The 14,907-nt window shown below is 47.3% G+C and overlaps 1 protein-coding gene across 1 annotated transcript in view; it reads left to right on the top strand.

Moving 5' to 3' along the window:
• ZNF592 (zinc finger protein 592) overlaps window positions 1-14,907 on the top strand; it is a 36,248-nt gene that overhangs the window by 17,031 nt on the left and 4,310 nt on the right. Inside the window, exons 4-7 of the mRNA XM_006761984.2 lie at window positions 3-167; window positions 7,824-8,002; window positions 14,238-14,414; window positions 14,690-14,849. Of these exons, the coding sequence (XP_006762047.1) occupies window positions 3-167; window positions 7,824-8,002; window positions 14,238-14,414; window positions 14,690-14,849 (681 nt within the window). The remainder of the gene's footprint in view (window positions 1-2; window positions 168-7,823; window positions 8,003-14,237; window positions 14,415-14,689; window positions 14,850-14,907) is intronic.

The following is a 14,907-nucleotide window of genomic DNA, read 5'->3' as shown; positions in this document are numbered from 1 at the left end:
CCGCCTCGGACAGTGCCAGCTCCACCGTTCCAGCTTTGCCGCTCTACCCAGACCCCGTGAGGCTCATCCGGCACGGGGTCAAGTGTCTCGAATGTCACAAGCAGATACGCGACCACACGGTCATGGCGGCACATTTCCAGAGGCTGACGGAGAAAACCGAGGGGCTGGTAAGTGACCCTTCCTGTGGCGGGTGTCAGGCCCGGGTTCCCACGGGCTCATCGATGGGGGCAGTGGGGGCACCTTAGCGGTGTGAGAACAGGATGTTTGCTGGACGGTTAGCGACCTGCTTGACTGGATGGTGCTTGGTGTTGACTGAGAAAAGCATCCTGCCCTCAGCTGATGGGAGGCCCTGAAGATTGGGTGAGCGTTTATGTGGACGTGCCCCAAAGTCCACTCAGCTCCCACCCCAGTGGGCTGCCAGGGCTCCTGGTCAGGCCTGCGCTAGGTCTCTGCTGGCAGGTGTCTGGGCAGCCCTCCCAGGTGCCCGCAGGACTCGGAGCAGAGGTCATGGTCGTGTGACACTGCTCTGTGCCTCGGTCTGTCCTTCTAAGAACCATCCTTTGCTGCGTGCCGCCTGCCGTGGGCTCAGCTCCTTGTGCAGAATCCGTTGTGGAAACTGCAGCCGGGCCCGTGTCAGGGCTGACGTGGAGGGAAGCACAATAGGCTGACCTATGGGCCTCTTCCTTCCTTCCTCGTTCTCAGCCCTCAAGGAAAGCAGCCGCGCGTATCTGCTCCCCGTTCTTGGTTATGTTTGACGAGATCTGGCTTTATTGCAAAGAAAAAAAAAGGCATCTGTGCTGGGGATACCCTCTGGCACCCTCTGTGCCCGTGGCTGTCTGAGGGAGCAGCGCCCGGTGAAGAATCGGGGCTTCCAGACACCTCCAGAGGCTCTTTTTCTCCTCCTCCACGTGGCAGGAGTCTCTCCTGGCCTAGCCACGCCCGCCCCTCACCAGCTTCCTTCAGCGAGGGCTGCAGAGCCTGGGGCAGAAGTACAGCAGCTTCTTTTTAAATTTATTTATTTGTATGTTTTTAAAAAAATACGTTTTCATTGGTTTTAGAGAGAGGAAGGGAGAGGGAGAGAGGGGTAGAAACATCAATGATGAGAGAGAATCATTGATCGGCTGCCTCCTGCGCAAACCCTACGCGGGATGGATCCTGCAACCCGGGCATGTGCCCTGATCCGGAATTGAACTGGGACCTCCTGGTTTATAGGTCGATGCTCAATCACCGAGTCACGCTGACTGATCCAGTAGCTCTTTTTGTGTCAGTTCGCCAGGGGCCTGCACACCTGCTGGGGGCCTCTGAGCTTTGCGTGTGTGTGTTCCCAGCTGAGCTCGGGTGCCAGCAGGAGGGAGTCGCACTGTTCCTCCTGGAGCTCCCGGCGGCACAGCCAGCTCAGAGCTCGCCACCAAACATCTGAGTGTGTGCAGATGCAGAGCCGGTTGGAACAGGCTTGTCAACATCGTTGCAGAAAGTGCCTCAGAGGGACAATTCACTGTGACGCCACACGTGACATTTGAGCGTGGAGGAGGGGAGAGGCAGGGCGTTCAGGTAGAGGGACAACAGTATGTGCAAGTGCCACGTGTGTTTGAGAACAGGGAGCTGTCACGAGTGAGGCAGCCTCCGGAGTGTGGGGTAGAGGCAGGGGGAGGAATTTGGGGGGACGGTGGGGCTTCTGCAGCTCCAAAAGGGACCAGAGGTGCCAAGGGTCGCTGTTGCCTCTCATGTTCACCTCCGTGTCTGTATTTTCCTTCCGATGAGTCAGGTGGAGTATGGTCTCTCCAGCCCTCTCCTTGGGGTTTCATGTACCAGCAGGGTTGACTGGGTCCTGGATTGCATCTTCTGAGTCCTGTGACCAGAGCCATTGCCAGTGGAGGTCTGATGCCTGGTCCTCTTTTCCCCACACTGTTCCTCACTGGTGTCTTCCAACATGTGAGGGAAGTCTGGGTCAAGGATCCCCTGCTGGTGACCTGCTTGTCCTGCCTCTTCTCTGTGTCATTCTCGTCTAACAGGAGCTGGACAGCAGGGCCCAGCCGCGAGGAGGGGAGGGACCACCAGGAGGGCTGTCAGGCCTCTCTCAGCCTCGTTCTAATCCCTTAAAATCTCATGCCTGTAAAAGTGGCCTCTGAGTCTCACAGAAAGGGTGAGGCTTGAGCTCTGGGGTCAAAACTAGCCTGGATGGCTTTTGGATCTGGGTTTCCCGGAACGAGTGCCCTCGCTTCAGGTTGGTCTAGGGCAGGGGGTAGGTGGGAGGAGGGGTGTCCACTCTTCCACTCTGGGGTCGTTGAGTGACTGCAGGACAGCATGTGCAGGCCTTCTGTGTTCTTCCTGGGAGACTGTCCCTGAACCCCACCTGCCTCCCTGTGCAGTGGCTGGGGGGGGGAGAGGGGGTTGGTCCTTCCCCTGACATCCCAAGCTACCCTCTTGGGTGGGATGTCAGCACAGAGAGACAGTTTCTTCTTGTTCTTAATGCCATTATCATATCTAACGAAATTAATAACAGTTCCTTAATATGTCCTAACACAAGGCCATATTCAAATTTTCCCATTCGTGACAAAACTTGTCTTTGAATCAGGATCCACACAGGGACCACACTTTGCATTTGCTAATAAGCCTTTTACACTTTTCGTCTAGAACAGTACCTTGTCCCATCCACCCGATCGGACCCCCCTTTTTTCACGTCACTGGTTTGTTGAAGAAACTGGGCCATGTGTCCGGAGGGTTTTCCGGGACAGTCTTGAGTCTGATTGCTTCCTGAGAACTTTCCAGGATAATTTCGGCTTTGCCTGATTGCTTCCTCAGATAATTAACTTGTTCTTTTTCAATCCCACACTTTGTCTGTAGACTAGAAATTAGCAGTAAAGACTCCAATAGGTTCGGGGTCAGTGCTGAGGAGGGGAGTCCCGTGTCCTCCACATTTCATGACTTCAGGGAGGTGCAAAGTGTCTGATTGTCTGTGTCTTAATGATGCAGACCTTAGGGGGGAATTTAGACAGTGGTTTTCTGGTCCCTTCATTGTAAAGTTCCCTATCTTTTACCTAATGAGTTTAATACCCAATAATTGCTGCTTGAGTCACTAATATTAAGACTTGCAGACGGGTGTTTTTCTAATGTTATTCATTCTTTTTGTTACTTAGTTCTGTAGCATTAAGTACATTCACACTCTTTTGCAATCCGTTTCCAGAACTCTTCATTTTCTAACTGTCCTGTTCAGTGTCATTTACTACTAAGTACATTCACACTGTTGTGCAGCCATCATCACCACCCAACTATAGCACTTTTTCATCTTGCAAAACTGCAACTCTGTCCCCATTAAACAACATTTCCTCCTCCTTCCCCCTCCAACCCTTGGCAACTTCCTGTCTCGATGAATTTGACTACTCTAGGTACCTCATCTGAGTGGAATCATACAGTATTTGTTTGTTTTTTTGTGACTGGCTATTTTACTTAGCATAATGTCCTCTATGTGTCAGAATCCCCTTCCTTTTTAAGGTTGAATAATGTTCCACTGTATGTAAAAACCACATTTTGTTTATTCATTTGTTGATGGACACTTGGTTGCTTCTGCCTTTTGGGTATTGTGAATAATGCCACGAACGTGCGTGTACAAATACTTTTTAGAGACCCTGATTTCAATTCTTTTAGGTACATACTATCCGAAAGTGTAATTGCTGGATCATATGAGAGTCCTGTATTTAACTTTTTGAGGAATAGCCATACTGTTTTTCAGAGTGGCCGCACAAATTTACAATCCCACCAACAGTGAATAGGGGTTTCAGTTTTGCCTCATTTCCACTAACATTTGTCATTTTCTTTTTTTTTAATAGTAGCCATCCTAATGGGTGTCAGCGACAGTCTGTTATTTTTAGTTTTAGTGTTATCATGAACTCATTCATTTTTTTAAAATATATTTTATTGATTTTTTACAGAGAGGAAGGGAGAGGGATAGAGAGTTAGAAACGTCGATGAGAGAGAAACATGGATCAGCTGCCTCCTGCACACCTCCCACTGGGGATGTGCCCGCTACCAAGGTACATGCCCCCGACCGGAATCGAACCTGGGACCCCCAGTCCTCAGGCTGATGCTCTATCCACTGAGCCAAACTGGTCAGGGCGAACTCATTCATTTAAAAGAAAAATATGTTTCTTTAATTGATTTCAGAGAGGAAGGGAGAGGGAGAGAGAGGTAGAAACATCAATGACGAGAGAGAATCATGGATCGGCTGCCTCCTGCACACCCCGTACTGAGGATCGAGCCCGCAACCCAGGCATGTGCCCTGACCGGGAATCAGATTGTGACCCCCTGGTACATAGGCCGATGCTCAATCACCGAGCCATGCCAGCTCGGCTTCAGTCATACTTTTTGATGCTCCAGTTATCTTTGGTCCCTGGGAGCCTCTTCAAAGTGACTCCTGTGTCCCTTTCGGACACAAACCAGTTAAGCCTTGAGAAGCTTTCCGCCCCAACAAGGTGCCCTGGTACATTTCTTGTGCCAAACCTAGAATCAGCCATCTCCCCAAGAAGCCAAGTTTCTTTTACTGCGGAGTGGTATTCAGAGGCCACATTCTGGGGAGCAGAGATGCTCATAGCTACGGGATGTATCTTTGTTTCTAGGCCTTTTCAGTGGCGAGAGCTAAGAAATAGAAGTTTTTAAGAAGAGGAAAGAGCCCAGCCGGTGTGGGTCAGTGGTTGGGCATCGCCCCATGAGCTAAGAGGTCACGGTTCGATTCCCGGTGAGCGCACATGCCCGGGTTCTGGGCTCGATCCCCAGTAGGGGGCGTGCGGGAGGCAGCTGATTGATGTTTCTCTCATGGATGTTTCTGTCTCTCTCTTCTTTCCTCTCTCTACAAAATCAATAAAGAAGTCATATTTTTTTAAAAAAGAGAAGAAAAGATCATGAGTTTATGCTGGTATTCAGATGTAAGATTATAGAGTGCTTATGGAACTGATTTTACACTGAAAGTCTTGGTTCCTAAGATTTCCCTTTTACACACACACACACACACAAATTTCAAAGTATCAAAACCCAATATTATTTGTTACATGAAGACAACTGCAGAAAGGTGAAGGTGTGCTCACAGGTCTTCCTGCCTGCAGGATGTATCTCATTAAGGACATATTGGTCAAAATGTTGTATTTGAAAGGTTCCTGGGAGTGCACTAATCCTTTTTTCTATGTAGTTGATATAGTTACTTGATGTTAGTTAGGTTATATGTTTCTGTTTTTCAATTTTTAGGGAATGCTTTTGGTTATTTAGTTTCATTTCATATTACCTAAAAACTATTTAAAGCATTTGATTCCTCCCTGGCCAGTTTGGCTCAGTGGATAGAGCCTCAGCCTGCAGACTGAAGGTTCCCAGGCTCAATTCTGGTCAAGGACACGTACCTCGGTTGCAGGCTCCTGGCCCAGGTCAGGGGCCGGTCAAGGTCACGTACCTCGGTTGCAGGCTCCTAGCCCAGGTCAGGGGCGTGTGGAAGGCAGCCAGTTGATGTGTCTCTCTCACATCAGTGTTTCTCTCTGTCTTTCCCTCTCTTTTCCACTCTCTCTAAAATCCAGTGGAATAAATTATCCTCGGGTGAGGATTAAAACAAAACAAAACACACATTTGATTCCAAAATTAAAACTGTATAGCAGGGTACATTGAGAGAAGTCTTGCTTCCATCCCTGTCCTGTCCCCTCCTTCCTTATAGGTAACCATTTTTATCACTTTTGGTTTATCACTGCATTGCTCCCTTTTGGCAAACAAAAGCAAATAGGTGTGTGTGTGTGTGTGTGTGTGTGTGTGTGTGTGTGTGAGATAGTCTCCTCTTACACAAAAGGGCATGCTCATTTACTGTTCTTCGCCTAAAGTAATACTTAAATAAAAACCCACCCTTTTTATTATGGAACGTTCCAAACATTTACAAAAGTGGGAAGGATGGTTAATGAACTCTCCTAATGGTATAATGAACAAGTACTCGCTCATGGCCCATCTTGTTTCATGTATTTTCTTTTTAAAATATATTTTATTGATTTTTTACAGAGAGGAAGGGAGAGGGATAGAGAGTTAGAAACATTAATGAGAGAGAAACATCGATCAGCTGCCTCCTGCATATCCCCCACAGGGGATGTGCCCACAACCAAGGTACATGCGCTTGACCGGAATCGAACCTGGGACCCTTCAGTCCACAGGCTGACGCTCTATCCACTGAGCCAAACCGGTTAGGGCTTTCATGTATTTTCTTACCCCTCCTTTCCCCTCCAACAGATTATGTTTAAATAAACCCAAACATCATTGTATCTGTACATATTTCATGTGTCTCTAAAAGATAAGATTTCCCTTCCATAATGTCAACATAGTATCATTATTTCTTAAAGTTAATAATCTCTCATTATCAAATCTTAATATCAAGTGGCAAATGTCCCAATGTTATGCTTAAGTTAGTCTTTTTTTTATTTTTTAAGTGATGTAGATACTTTTTTTTTCTTTCAATTTTATTTTGTATTGGTTTCAGGTGTACAGCTTAGTTTTTAGATAATCATATATCCAGAGCAATTTAAGTTAGTGCTAAATACAATAATATAAAAATATAATAAAGGTAATGTCTCATTCTTTTTTGCACTTGGCTAGCTTGAATTATTATCCAAATAAGTGCCATACATACACTGCAGTTACTGAAAATTTCTTTTAAATCAAATCAAAGGTTCCCTTCCCTCTCTTTTTTCACCCCCTTGTCATTTATTTGTAGAAAGAGCTGGGTTTGTCCTGTAGAGGCCCCCCATCTGGATTTAGCTGATTAAAGCAGAGACCCTTTTCTGTCCTCCCTAACAACTTGTCCTTCTGCAAACTCCTCGGACCCAGGTCAGCCCCCTACTCCCACCCCCCAAGTGAGCAGCACAGTGGCCTGTCTTTGCTGAGAAGGACTTCTCCAGATGTGGGCACCCTCAGCCTGTTGTTCCTCCCTCTGGCTGTCTGGGCTCCGCCCATTAGGACTTCAGTGAGTCTGGCTGCAGGACTCCTCTTCCTTGGTTCCGCCCCTGCCCACCCAGAGCGGACAGGCAGGGCTGAGGAAATGGAAGCTGGCAAGGCCCTCAGTCAGCGTGCCCTTGGGGCTTCTGCCGGCAGCCGGGGCACGCTCCGGTCCCCGTAGGAAGTCACCGAACCATCTGACAAGGTGTTGAGTAGGAACCACCTCTGCCAAGCCAGGGTGAGGACCTGGCGAGTGTGGCAGTGCAGTGAGATCTCAGACTTCAAGGAGGGCCTTGGGCCTCTGCAGAGGAAAGGCTGGCCCTCTGCTCAGCCAGAGGGAAGAAACCCTCACAGTCCTCGCACAGGACTAATCGGGAAAACAGGGTCTGGTCTGTCTGTGATTAACAAGGTGAGGCTTGCTTGGGTCAGTATCAACACTTTTAAAAAATAGATGCTTTTTAAATTGATTTGAAAGAGAGTATTTGTTGTTCTGGCCAAAATTCTTTTTAAAAAAATACATTGTATTGATTTTTTAAAGAGAGGAAGGGAGAGGGATAGAGTTAGAAACATCGATGAGAGAGAAGTATCGATCAGCTGCCTCCTGCACACCCCCTACCCGGGATCGAGGCCAAAACCCTGACTGGGAATGGAACAGTACCCTCCTAGCTCACAGGTCAACGCTCAACCCCTGAGCCACACCGGTCGGGCAGTATCAACACTCTCAATGAGGTCTAGGGTGTCAAGTGTCCTAAGAGGATAGTTGCAGCGGGTGGAGGGCCGTTCGGACCCAGGCCCTGGGAAAGCCAGGCAGCTGTGGCTGGAGAGCCAGGGCCGGCGGCGCCTGCGTGAACCGTCTTCTCCGTGCTCTCTCCTAGACGTGCCCGGTGTGCCAGATGCTGCTGCCCAACCAGTGCAGTTTCTGTGCTCACCAGCGGATCCACACACACAAGTCCCCGTACTGCTGTCCAGAGTGTGGCGTCCTCTGTCGCTCCGCCTACTTCCAGACCCACGTGAAGGAGAACTGCCTGCACTATGCCCGCAAGGTGGGCTACAGGTGGGTGCTGCCCGGCTCGCTGTCCTGCCCGGGGGCTGGTCCTTCTCCTGGCCCAGAACTTGCCGTTGAGCTTCGTCTTCGGAGCCCTGGGCTCCAGCCTAGTCAGACAAGCTGATGGGTGTGTTTTCTAGACACCCAGAGGCGCAAGGGGGAGAAGAATACGGAGTTCAAACAAAATTAAACATGAGCAAATATCGCTTCAGAGGGGAAGGTACAACATTCACTTTGTCAGCTTGGTTTTTTGAAAGATGCTAATTTAATTTGCTCACAGAGTTATTGTGTTTGGCATATTAAATGGAAAGCACAATTTCAACGATAAATTTACTAATTGCAGCACTTTGAAATGTTCCCGATTCTCGTTAACAAATGGAGCTGCCAGACTCCAAACTCTGAGGGCTCTAGTGTCTCCGCGTTGATTCGTTTTTGTCAGTGTGTGAGAAGCAAGTGACACCTGAGAATGGAAAAAATGGTCGGCCTCCGAGTAAGAACAAGAAAAGCCTATTTGAGACGGAATCTCCTCCAATGTGTCAAACATATATAAGCAAGGTGTCATTTTCAGGAAAAAGAATAGGGGAAAACCCTCCAAAGCTCACTGATCTCTAACTTTCACATCGCCCCCATCAGGTCTCCTGTGCCGGTTTACTGCATTTGGGAGTTACTACATTTCATGGTTTATTTTATTACTTTCACTTCTGAAACTTAATTTTGCCCAAATTTAGTAAGGTTTTCTTCTCGTTGGTATTTAAAAAAAAATTATTGTTTTAGTCTATTTAACTTTAGTACTTATTATTGTCTTTAGCATTGTGCCAGACACTGAAGATATAAAAATGATTAAGACACATTCCCTGAGCTCCAGGGGGCGTCAGTCTGGTAGGTTATAAACATGTACACAGAAGTTGTAACTCGGAGTGGTAAGTCCCGTATGGAGGAATGGCCCAGGGAAACTTCAGAGAGCGGGTATTAGGAGGTTTTCAGACAAAAGAAAGGGCGAGTGTGTCTGGAGCAAGGGTATGGGCGGGATACTAGCACACACAACAGGGCTTATGGGAAGGTCAGCATTTCTGTAGAGGTGGGTCAGGAGGAATGGTGGGGGGGGCGGTGAGAAATGAGACCCGGAGTTGGTGGAGGCCAGGCCTTGCACAACCTTGTATTCCTTGGTAGACATTTGGTCTTTAGCCAGTGGACAGTGGGAAGCTATGGACAGATGTGCAGTGGGGAGTGATCGGCTCAGTTGTTTCTGGGAAGCTGACACGTTAGGCTAAGGAGGGTGGAGACTGGAGACTGTTGGAGAGGCAAGTGTGACGGTCCAGGTGAGATGCTGAGGGCTTCAGCTCAGGCATGGACTTGGGACGGAGGGAAGGTAGAATTGAGAGAGATGCAGGAAGTGTAAGCGTTAGGGTTCGATGATAGCTTGTAGACGGGGGTGAGGACGGGAGGGTTAGTGATGACTCCAGCTTTCTATCTTGGTATAAACACATCCAAATGTAGACTCATTTCGTTGCATGTTATGGAGAACAGAGAATGAAGTGCATGAGAAACGAAACGGCCAGACAGAGTTGTGTGAAGCCCTTGCCGCCATGTTGCAGAAGAGTAGGGCTTGGCAGCCTCCCAGCCTACATTTTAAGCCAAACGCCTGACGAGTGCTGTTACAGTGTCCTGTAACATAAACACCTTGCTAACTGTGACTGAAGCGTGTGCTACTTCCGGAATCCAATCCAATAGACATGCAATCAACACTTAGATTTTTTTTTAAAATATATTTTATTGATTTTTTACAGAGAGGAAGGGAAAGGGATAGAGAGTTAGAAACATCGAGCAGCTGCCTCCTGCACACCCCCTACTGGGGATGTGCCCACAACCAAGGTACATGCCATTGACTGGAATCGAACCTGGGACCCTTCAGTCCACAGGCCGACGCTCTATCCACTGAGCCAAACCAGTCAGGGCAACACTTAGATTTTTAACTTTGAATCTATACAGGTGGATGAATAGAGTTTTTTGTTTTCTAATTATTTTATTTACTTTCTTATATAAGAGTAAAAGGAAACTGTTTCAAAAGCAGTTTAGTTTTTCAAGCCTTTTTGTAAGAAATGTCAGATAAATGTATTATGACTCAGCTATGCATTCTGGAAGGACTACTGAATATAACAGACATTAAAATCTCCAATGATCTGTTATTGCATTCCAAAGACATACACACTAACACACTTTTCATTACAGTTAAGACCTTCTATTATTAATATATTTTTTGGTAACGGCTTTATTCAGATATAACTTACGTACCATACAATTCACCCACTTAAAGTGTACAATCTCATGGTTTTCAGTATATTCAGAGTTACATATTCACCTAAAAAATGTCTATATTTACCCACAAAATCTCTATATTGACTCTTCTCCCACCCCCTCAGTCCATAAACAACCAACTTACTCTCCGTCTTGTAGATTTATCTTGGACATTTCATATAAATGTATCATAAAATATGTGCTCTGAGCATAATATTTTCAAGATTCATCCATGTTGTAACACATATAAAGTATTTCATTCTATTTTATGGCTGAATGATATCCTATTGGATGTATATACTACATATTGTTTATCCATTTGTCAGTTGATAGGCACCTTTTGGCTATTATGAAAAATGCTGCTAATGAATATTTATGTACGAGTTCTTGTGTGGATATATGTTTTCAGTTTTTGTGGGTACACACCTAGGAGTAGAATAGCTGGGTCATATGGTAATTCTAAGTTTAACTTAAAAAAAAATTTGATTCTAGAGAGGGAGAATGGGGGGTAGGGAGGGTAGGAGGGGGAAAAAGAGAGAGACATTGATACATTGATCAGTTTCCTCCCATATGCCCCTACTGGGGATCGAACCCGAAACCTGGGTGTGTGCCCTGACTGGAAATCGAGCCCAAGACCCGCTGGTGCAGGGGACGATGCTCCAGTCAACTGAATCACCTGGCCAGGACTCAGTTTAATTTTTTGAGCAACTGCCAGACTTCCCCAGAGTGGCTGTACCATGTTTACGTTCCCACCAACATTCATGAGAGTCCTGCTTTCTCTACATCCTCGCCAGCATTTGCTCTGACTTTTGATTCTAGCCGCCCTTGTGGGTGTAAATGGCGTCTCATTATGGTTTTGATGAGGCTTTTCCTGATGGCTGGTGGTGTTGAGCACCTATTTGTATATCTTCTTTGGAGAAATGTCTATTCAGATCTTTTGCCCATTTTTAAAATGGGTTGTTTTTTTTTTTTTTTTAAATATATTTTATTGATTTTCCACAGAGAGGAAGGGAGAGAGACAGATAGTCAGAAACATTGATGAGAGAGAAACATCGATCAGCTGCCTCCTGCACGTCCCCCACTGGGGATGTGCCCGCAACCCAGGTACATGCCCTTGACCGGAATCGAACCCGGGACCCTTCGGTCCGCAGGCCGACGCTCTATCCACTGAGCCAAACCGGTTTCGGCAAATGGGTTGTTTTATTATGGAGTCATAAATATATCTTCTTTGGAGAAATGTCTATTCAGATCTTTTGCCCATTTTTAAAATGGGTTGTTTTATTATGGAGTCGTAAGGGTTCTTTGTATATTCTGGATACAGGTACCTTGTCAGATACACGATTTGCAAATATTTTCTCTTGTTCTGTAGGTATTAATATTTTAAAATAAATTCTCAAAAAGTACCTATGTTTCATTTCATTGAGCTTTAGTACAATTTTACAATATTATTTTTTATATTACTTTTGCTTTTTCTTGAAGACAATGTAAAAAGCCTGTATACTTTATATTTTTTTTATGTTTATATATTCTATGTGCAATGTATGTATACATTATATATATATATTTAAAACTGTATAAATTATTCTGCTCTCTGTTGATAATTTGGAGAGTGGCCAATGATGTCATAAGGGAACAAATTTAGGCTGTCTTAAATAAGAAAATAATACAGTGGGGCCTTGGCTTATGAGTGTCCCGACTAACGAGCTTTTTGAGATACCAGCTGTCTCTCGGCTGATTTTTTTGCATGGAGTTGACAGAGTAATTTGAGTTAACGAGCTCCTTACCGACCTCGATCTCGGAATGGATTAAACTCGTAAGTCAAGGCCCCGCTGTATGTTATTTTCTTATTATTTGTGATTGTTAGCAAAATCAACATTATTACTGCTCTTTCTCTTTTCTAAAACTACATATCTCACAGCATATGATTCTATCCCTGTCTGTTTTCTCTTTTTTTCTTAACAATTTGGTACAGACTTGTGTCATGGGGTTGGATTCTCTCTCCTCTCCACTGAGGCTGCTCGGCGTGCGTTTACCCCTTCACATTCTTACTTTCAGGGCGGTTTCTTTGAAGAGCGTGTCTACTGGGTAAATAGGATGTGTTTTCAGGCGAATTTTTGAAGTGGATACTTACACTGTTCCTGCAGGAGTTCGGTCCAACTACACACATAAGGCCACTTAGCAGCGTCTTTACACGTATCAGGTGTCCCTGGCCACGGTGGAGGAATTTGGAAACATGTGGATTTTTTCCCTCAGAATACCTGTGGTGTGGAAATTACTCTGTGTGCTAGGGTTGGGCACTCTATTGTTTAACAAGAGAGAAAAATAAATATCACTAAGTGGTTTGTATAGAACAGTGATGGCGAACCTATGACACGCGTGTCAGAGGTGACACGCAAACTCATTTCTTGGTTGATTTTTCTTTGTTAAATGGCATTTAAATATGTAAAATAAATATCAGAAATATAAGTCTGTGTTTTACTATGGTGGCAAAAATAGTTACAGTACCTAAAACCTATTTTTAAATATATATTTTATTGATTTTTTACAGAGAGGAAGGGAGAGAGATAGAAAGTTAGAAACATTGATGAGAAACATCGATCAGCCGCCTCCTGCACATCTCCCACTGGGGATGTGCCCGCAACCCAGGTACATGCCCTTGACCGGAATCGAACCTGGGACCTTTCAGTCCGAAGGCCGATGCTCTATCCACTGAGCCAAACCGGTTACGGCATGAAGGAGTTCTTAAGTGAACTCCTTCATGCAGGGCAGCGGCAGCCCCTCTCCGAGAGCTCCCAGGGGTCACGGCGACGGGGCAGGCATGTGGCAGGCAGTGTTGCAGCAAGAGGGAGGTCGGAGGTGTTTTCTCCTGGAGGGAGGCCTGTGTGTGTCTATGGGCAGGAGGAAGGACTGAGCATGAGCGGGTGTGACTCTGTGGGTTCAGGTTGGCAAGGAGGCAGGTCACATGCTCAAAGGCAACATTTATAGCGAGATATCTGAAGTCAAAAGAAGCGTCCAACACGGCCTCAATTTCAGAAAAGTGGTTGCAGACAGTTCCTACATAATAAGAAATGATACATCCGCTAAACAAAACGCAGAAAATAGCAATTAGTAGGGAGAAAGAGAAATGAAAAGTCGCCCACCAAGGAGACGTCACAGCACTGACGAGCTGCATGGTCCAGAATGGCACCAGCCACAGTGGCTACTGAGCACTTGAAATGTGTCCAGTACGTCTGGCCGTTTCATTTTATCAACTTAAATTTGAAGAGCAGCATGGACGTTGCAGCAGAGGACACTTCCATCATCAGAGCAAGTGCCACCGGACAGGGATACTCCAGAGCCGCAGTCGCCAACCTTTCGGGCCTCAGGGACCGCTGCTCTAGAGCGTTTATTCCTGGCCTGGGGCCATTTGTTTTAATGTGGTTGTTACGGGGAGCTTAGCATTTCTTAACTGTTTCTTATTCGGTGGCCATCCCTGCTTACCGAGTACCAGCCTGTGGGAGGTACAGCCTCTTGAAATTCCTCTTGCAGTTGTACCACATTAAATGAATACTGTTTGTATCATTGTTTTGACCACTCCCTCCCTTCTCCACCCCCACCAACTTCTCTTAGCTGGGCCCAAGTTTTTAGTTTGCAGACGAATATCCTCTCGCCAATGAGGGGAGGGGAGAGTTTCTCCCCACTTCTCTACCAGGTGTGGCCTTGGATTTGGGGGGTCCTGGGCGACCGCATTATGCCAGACAGCAGCAGGCAGGTTCTCAGATGTACGAGTGACGAATGGAAAGCGAAGCTTCGGAACCGTAGGATAGCTCTGGGTGCACCCCCTTCTCAGACGAGTGGTGGTGTGACCATGAGTCCCAACACGGCTCTGTTCTTGTCCCCTATCCCTCCTTTTCCAGGACCACCTCTGGATCTAACCTCCACTCCCCCCCGCCTCCCCCCTGTCATTCAGGTGCATCCACTGCGGGGTCGTCCACTTGTCCTTGGCCTTGCTGAAAAGCCACATCCAGGAGAAACACTGCCAGGTTTTCCACAAATGTGCTTTCTGCCCCATGGCCTTCAAGACTGCCAGCAGCACCGCAGACCACAGCGCCTCCCAGCACCCCACCCAGCCCCACAAACCCTCCCAGTGAGTGCAGCCCCGGGGCCAGCAGGCCTGGGGGCAGAGCCCAGTGGCCTGGGTGCTGGAGGGGAAGGTGTTGGGTCCGCCTGGGAGCCGGGGCTAGCGGCAGAGATGTCTGGAGTCCACCGAAGACATCCGAGGCCGGGGAGAAGCCGCACTGGCTCAGAGTAGCGCTTTCCCACGCCCGACCCCGGTTCAGAGAGCGGGGCGACGGGGTGGAGGGCCGCGTGGTTCTGCCAGCAGAGCCCTGGCCACCTCACGCCCTGGGGCTTGTCCCACAGGCTCATGTACAAGTGCTCCTGCGAGATGATCTTCAACAAGAAGAGGCACATGCAGCAGCATTTTTACCAGAATGCCAGCCAGGCACAGGTGGGCATCTTCAAGTGCCCCGAGTGCCCGCTCTTGTTCCCGCAGAAGCCGGAGCTGATGCAGCACGTCAAGGTGAGTGGCCTTGGGGGTGCAGGGCCCATGCCTCGGGCCCGGGGGTGGGGAGAATGCG

The sequence above is a fragment of the Myotis davidii genome, unplaced genomic scaffold (genome assembly GCF_000327345.1).
Source record: "Myotis davidii unplaced genomic scaffold, ASM32734v1 scaffold898, whole genome shotgun sequence".
In the NCBI taxonomy this organism is placed as follows: Eukaryota; Metazoa; Chordata; class Mammalia; order Chiroptera; family Vespertilionidae; genus Myotis; species Myotis davidii.
Note: the sequence above shows the minus strand (reverse complement) of the source record. Positions and strands in the feature narration are given on the sequence as shown.